Below are 6,724 nucleotides of genomic sequence, written 5' to 3' on the forward strand. Positions count from 1 at the left end.
TATTTAAACAGGGGATGTTCTTTCTCAACGACGCCCCGTTTACAGTTCAATATATAATACCCACTATGAACAAACAGGCCAGGACACAATTTACAATATCAAGTCATAGAAAACGCTGCTTCATGTCAGTGATTTAAAGTTGATGAAAGTTGGACCATAGTTTTAAAAGCCAGTTTCACATTCTCAGTATTAATGTAACATTTCGAGGACCTTTAAAAGACATGTCAGATACACAGGTAGTGCTTTGTAATTAAATAAATATTTCATCCTTTGTCCCAAAATCTTAAAACTCATAAACACACACACACACCAGTTTATTTTGAGTCTCTCTCTCTCTCACACACACACACACACACACAAATACTCACTATTGAGCACCAAATGAGGATTAATCCGCCGCTGAAAATAGTCCCCAACAAAAGCACTATTTCCTCCTGTGATAGAAACGACAGTATTACACTGTGGTATTAATACTTTTACTTCAGTAAAGGATCGAAGTACTTCTGATATCGGGGGTGTTAAACATGTTCATGATGGGATGACAAATCTAATGCATCTACACGTGAAGTCACCGACACTGAGGCAACACCGCCCTCTGCTGGGGAACACGGGTACAACATCCAGGAAGTGTGCAGCGAGGAGTCGATTAATCTATATTAATATCATCACATTAATATTAATGGAGGTTCCCTCAGCTTCACTGATTAAAAGATTTCTCATCACATTTCAATTGTTACTTTAAATGTAAATGTGTAATCATAAAGTTTACAGAATTCCTTTATACCCTCAGTAAAATCTTCATAATGTCACTTTGTTTATTGTACCAGCTGCTCAGATTAACTGAGTGTTTTCCAGCTCTGGTGGGAAATTATGACGACTTTCTGATTTACATGGTGTGTAAACCAGATTATATTTATATTTGAATTCAAGCGTTATCTTAACCTTGAAACATGTTTGCAAAAAGTTAGAATGGATTAATAATACATTTAATTACATCCGATTCAGAAAATGAAAAACAAACACTTTACTCCATGATTCCATGTTTTAAGAAAAACGTTTATTAAACAGAAAAGCACGACGCAGCAGAAAAGACGGTTCAGGTGGTTTCACATTTCACAGCTGTGTGCGTAACGTAAAGACTAAACACACTTACTGCAGTAAACATTCTTACTGCTCGCGCAGTAACAACAAGGTTTGTTATTTACTGCAGAAATAAATGAGCACAATCTTTGTTTTTTATTATATTTCTTTATCACAAAATAATGAGGACAAACAGGACAATGTTTCAGAAAGCACCTGTTGTGGACCGTTTAGATTTTATAGCTTGTTATTTCTTAGTCACACAGAAACAAACACACCTTCCCCCCCATTAATATGTGATGAAAGAATGCACCAGCGAGTGCGTCGTAATATATAACACGCACAAAACGTCCCTTTGTAACAACATCTCACATTTAAACTGGTTTCCATGACTGAATATTTAATCTTAAGACCTGAACACATTAAGACCTCTGCTTTACAATCGTTACCTTTAAAGACTTTTTACAATCCCAAACGTATCAAACGCACTTTAAAAACAATCCAACGCTACATTCAAACGCCGCTCACTTCCTGTTACAGCTCCAGACACACAAGGAAGAAAAAGTCTTTCAGTCTCTGAGACGCAACAAATCAAACGTCCTGCAAGACGTCGACACTTGTTGGTGTTTATCGTCTTCAGAGGGAAACGTGTGTTTCAGGATCCGCAAATAAAATCAGGATTTGCAGACGTGTACAACTCACTGTACAGTAATATTTACAAATGTGTCCACAAACAAATACAAGCGAACAAGATTAAATATATTCCACCGATAGTTTTTAGAATTGAGCTTTATACTGGAATTGATTGAATGACATTTGCTTCCTGTGCACATTAATATCTGAATTCTGTTGTATGAAATCGATGATGCATTTAAGTGCTGGTGGAAAATAGAGCGTCACTTTTTATCTGTGACGGCAAAATGACCAATAAAGAATTTATAAAGAAATACTGGAAATTGACAGTCTGAGTGAAAATCTCAGTTTCAGCAGCTGCTGAGTTTTATTTATTTATTTATTTATAATCTGATCAGACAAAATAAACACAAACTGAACCTGACCCATGAGTGTCAGCTGATCCGTGCACTTCATTATTTTTGGACTAATTGATTCATAAAGAAAACCATTGAAAGCTTTCAATAGACATACCTGCAACAGATTTAAATGTTGGTATTGTTAGTGGCAGCAAACATCATCGTTCATCACCAGCCTCTCTCCACAGAGTGTGTTGTTTTCACCGCACACTCTGAGACATGTGCAGAGGAGTCAGCATCTCCTCAAAGATGGCTCCCTTCACATTGGAGCCTCTCAGATTGGCCTCCTGGAGGTCACATCCTGATAAGTCACAGTTCTGGGAAAAACATACAACACCTGAATGTATCACGGATTCAAATTCAGCCGCAGGTTTAGATGATTTATGAACGTGCAGCGCGTGCATGTGCATGTTCATGTGTGAGTGTGAGTGTGAGTGTGTGTTCTCACCTCCAGGTCCGTCCCGGCCAGTGTCGCTCCTCTCAGGTTGCAGTTCTTCAGTTTGGCATTTTTCAGCGTGGCGACCCTCAGGTTGATCCCCGTCATCTGACTCCCCTCCATGTCCACACCCTTCAGGTTGGCTCCTGTACACACACACACGCACACACATGAGTTCGATAGAAACTTCCCTGCTCCGCTGTGTGAGGACTGTGTGTGATTGGCTGCCTCACCCTCCAGATTGGCTTTGATTCCTGCAGGATCTTCAAAGTTACAGCCTCTCAGTGAAGCTCCTTCAGCGTTGGTGCACAGCATCTTCACACCCTGCAGGTTGGCTGCCTGTCCAGTGATTCCAGCATCGTTTATTAGCGTCTTAAGCATATTTATATTTATATATATATATATAAATATATATATTTTATCAGGATAACATCGTAAATGGCAGAATAACAAGCGTGTCTCACGTCCAGGCAGGCCATGGACAGGTCTGCTCGCTCCAGGTTCGCCCCGCTCAGGTTGGCGTGCGTCAAGTTGGCTCCTCTCAGGTTGGCCATCTTAAAGTTGATGTAGCGCAGATCCAGACGAGACAGATCCGCCCCGTTAAAGTTCAGACCCTGACGGAGCACAAACACACGAAGCATCTGCGGACTGTGCACATGTGGAGGCGTGTTGCGACTGCATGTTTATGTGTCTACCTGACACCGGAGCTCTGACTTGGTCGTCGTGGCGAGCAGGTATCTGATGAACTCCTTGCGGCTCAGAGGAGAATGATCGTCGGGGGGCTGAGAGGACTGAACACAAACACATGTGGAGCTCAAATACGCTTCACTCTACTACACGTGTCCTCTGCAAACACTCACACACCTTTATGAGGGTCTCCAGCTGCTCAGCGAGCTGCTCAACACCAAAGAAGCGAGCCTCTTCCAAAACACCTGCAGCGCAGAGACTGAAGATTAGACCGCACTGTAATCTAGTACTTGTTGTATATAACACGTGTGTGTGTGTGTGTGTGTGTGTTGTACCCAGAGGGTTGATGCCTTCGTTGATGATGAGCTGTCCGTGTCTCAGATAATTCAGAATGGGTTCAAAGTAGTCTGGGCTGCGATCTATCAGGTACGCCCCCTGAGAGTCCTGCGTGTTCCCCCAAACATCTGCATCAAACACAAAGAAGAGACATGATACGCTAACGTGAAGGAAAGAGAAGACACCAAACATTAAGATCAAGAAGTGGCATCACCTTTCTCTCTGAACATGTGGGCCAGCATGCTCTCAGGCTCCTTACTGACCAGCGTGCTCCTGAACACACACACACACACACACACACACACACACACACTTTTGAGAAAGAAGTTGGACATTTTGAGAACAAAGCGTTCTCTTCCTCCCCTCCCTCTGGTGGTGTAGCAGAGGTGCATCATGGGAGTTCTCCTGTCCTCTGATTCAAAGGTTAAACATCAGAGTTTCTCCTGCACGCTGTTCAGATCCAGACGTCCAGGACTAAAATCCTTCATCCTTCAAATACAGAGTTAAAAACACCAGGAGACACCACCAGGGCACAAACAGCAAACCTCGATGTCTCACTGCTGACGGTCACATTCACCTCGTGGTGGTGAAGCAGCGTCCACCGACAGTTGAGCGTCAGCCAGTCAGTGTGAGTCTGATCCTTCTCAGGGTGTGCGAGCTCATCCTGAGGGTCTGCACACAGGGAAACTCTTTCACTGCTGATACTTGAAGACAAGTATCTGAACAATCGTTTCACCATCTGCCTCAAACTCACCTTCAAATGACTCTTCCTCTGATATGTACAGAACATCATCGTCTCTGCAGATACAAACAGCGTTTACATAAAACAATCCAAATATGGATATCCTCAGTGGTGGAAAGTAAATACACATACTTGATCATTACTTACGTATTTTATTTTCATGCCACGTTCTACTTCTACAATAATAGTGTACTTATAAGAACTTCAGAATAAGAACTTATTATTTGATCTCTAGTTTCTTTATCCACAATAATACATCTACATGTGCATTATAAAGAGCGAGTGTATATTTTGATGCTAATATTTCTTCACTGTGGTATTACTATCTGAATACTTCTTCCACCACTGTATTATAATATAACTGTCACATGGGACATGATTATACTACAGACTTGTATCAGAGTATTTTAATTTGTGGTATTAGTACTTTCACTTAAATTACATTTTAAATGCAGGACTATAACTTGTATGAGTCTTTTATTGTGTAGTATTAGTATTTTAATAAAGTAACAGTTTTAACATGTATCAGAGTATTTCTATGCATTAGTACTTTTACTGTGGTAGTTCCTCTACTGACGGTGACTTCCGGTCTCACCTGATTAACGTCACGTCGTCGATGAGGCCGCGGTTCCCGTTATAAACACTAGAGGCTCTTATCCCCAGTTTGGAGCTGGCCACAGACAGTAAGTCCTCCAGAGAGCCGTACACGGCCACCACCTGCGTGAGAGCACCGAGCACACATCAGCAGACCCGACAGTAAACATGTCTGACGTTAGCTTGTAGCGTTAGCTTGTAGCGCTAGCTAACGTGAAGCTAAACTAGCCGTTTGTGTTTAGCACCAATACAATGCTAACCAACGCACCCATTTCCCGGGTTTATCTTCCACAGCTTACCTTTCCATTTGAGGAGGTTCCGTTGACAAACAGTGTGACTCTTCTCATGGCAAAATAAAATCACTTAAACTGTCCACAGCTCTGAGTTTTATCCATTAAAATACATTCTTTAGCAACAATCTGTTCCTGTTTCTTCTCCGGACTTCACTCAAACGCCCCAATGAAGCGGAATTAGCCAATCAGCTATTGAGAGCAAAACGTGACAGCCAATCAGTGACCCGAGTGGGCGGGACCTCCACACATCCTCAAAGGATCACAATAATTAATTGCTAAGTGTTTTATTTTATTTTTAATCACTTCAGTGTACACTTCCAAAGCAAAACTGTATACTAACAGAGTACACAAACATGATGTATTTTTATGTTTGGATAAAACTTTATTGATCCTGCAGTATATGACGTAAATTAAAATAAGCCAGCTGCAATATTAAAGTGATGAACACATTAATGCATCAGGTATTACATTATATGTCATTTAGATTTTTGTCATGTCTCAGACAGATTTAGTACTGGACTTGAATTAAAGGCAATAATTAAAGTAACATATTAATGATCTTAATTGAGCCTAAATAAGGACCATGTAAATCCAACTCGCTGTAGTAACGGAGCATTATCCTTTGAAAAAGACACTTGTTTTACAAAGAGCTTTATTAAACAAATGAATCACCAAGACATAAAATAAGAGCTCCTTTTAACATACAAATAATGAAAGGAAATTGTGCAATTAAAAGTCCCAGAGCATGTTCATTTGGCAAAAGCAGAGGACACGATTTTCAAAGAAAACAAATACTTTCTAAAAGGGTTTCTCAGTCTTATGATGACCAGGACCTCCTTTTTTGTTTCTAAGAAATTCATTTGAGCACAGCATAATAATTTTTGCTTCAAACATAATAAATCTCAAACTCTTAGTTTTACTGAATATATTCCAAACATATCTTTGTCACAAGAGAACGTGCAAACTGTCAACTCATGTCCAACACAAATATGAAATGCTGATTAGTTCTCCTGAGAGATATCACGACACCTCACACTGTGAACTGTGCGAGAGCTTTAAAGGTTACGCAAGTCAGTTGCATCAAATAACCGGGATCAGAGTTCAGCAGGTCGACTGATTGTGTCTGCAAGAAGCAGCATCCCTGTGTATGTTATATATATATGTTATAAGTCAGTACAGTTAGAGCCCACGTATTCAAAGATCTTTAAAAAAGGAGCTCGTAGGAAAACAATCCACAAACCTTGATGCAATAAATGAAAGGGAAACTATCGGGAAGGGTCATCAGCAGGTCTGATGTTACAGTCCAGCACTGTTAAGAGAAGTGCTTCAGATAAGGCACAGAGAAGGAAGACGTGTGTGAGGGTGAGAATGATCGTTGACCTTCCATCAGACCAGAACTGACCTGGTTACAGTCAGTGTTCACAGCAGATCAGTATTCAATTGTGTTGCTAATGTTTGACATATTGCACAGTGAAAAGTTAACAAGACAAATTCCCGATTAGCATTTAGTATGCATGAATTCATA

General features: G+C 40.6%; 2 protein-coding genes across 4 annotated transcripts in view; both read right to left on the reverse strand.

Moving 5' to 3' along the window:
* Positions 1-1,030: 1,030 nt before the first annotated feature.
* On the reverse strand, positions 1,031-5,353 carry kctd9b (potassium channel tetramerization domain containing 9b). Its single transcript, XM_029445455.1, is given in 13 exon segments — positions 1,031-2,428; positions 2,560-2,693; positions 2,781-2,886; positions 3,012-3,161; positions 3,243-3,338; positions 3,412-3,479; positions 3,570-3,698; positions 3,785-3,843; positions 4,148-4,176; positions 4,178-4,242; positions 4,325-4,368; positions 4,908-5,029; positions 5,206-5,353. Coding segments are annotated over 13 exon segments (1,167 nt in total). The 5' UTR covers positions 5,254-5,353; the 3' UTR covers positions 1,031-2,311.
* Positions 5,354-5,834: 481 nt separating this feature from the next.
* marchf5l (membrane-associated ring finger (C3HC4) 5, like) overlaps positions 5,835-6,724 on the reverse strand; it is a 7,870-nt gene continuing 6,980 nt past the window's right edge. For all 3 annotated transcript variants that reach the window (XM_029445298.1, XM_029445296.1, XM_029445297.1), the window contains exon 7: positions 5,835-6,724. This exon is cut by the window's right edge and continues 775 nt beyond it. The gene's annotated coding sequence lies outside the window, so the exon portion shown is untranslated.

Source organism: Cottoperca gobio, chromosome 12, assembly GCF_900634415.1.
Source record: "Cottoperca gobio chromosome 12, fCotGob3.1, whole genome shotgun sequence".
Lineage (NCBI taxonomy): Eukaryota > Metazoa > Chordata > Actinopteri > Perciformes > Bovichtidae > Cottoperca > Cottoperca gobio.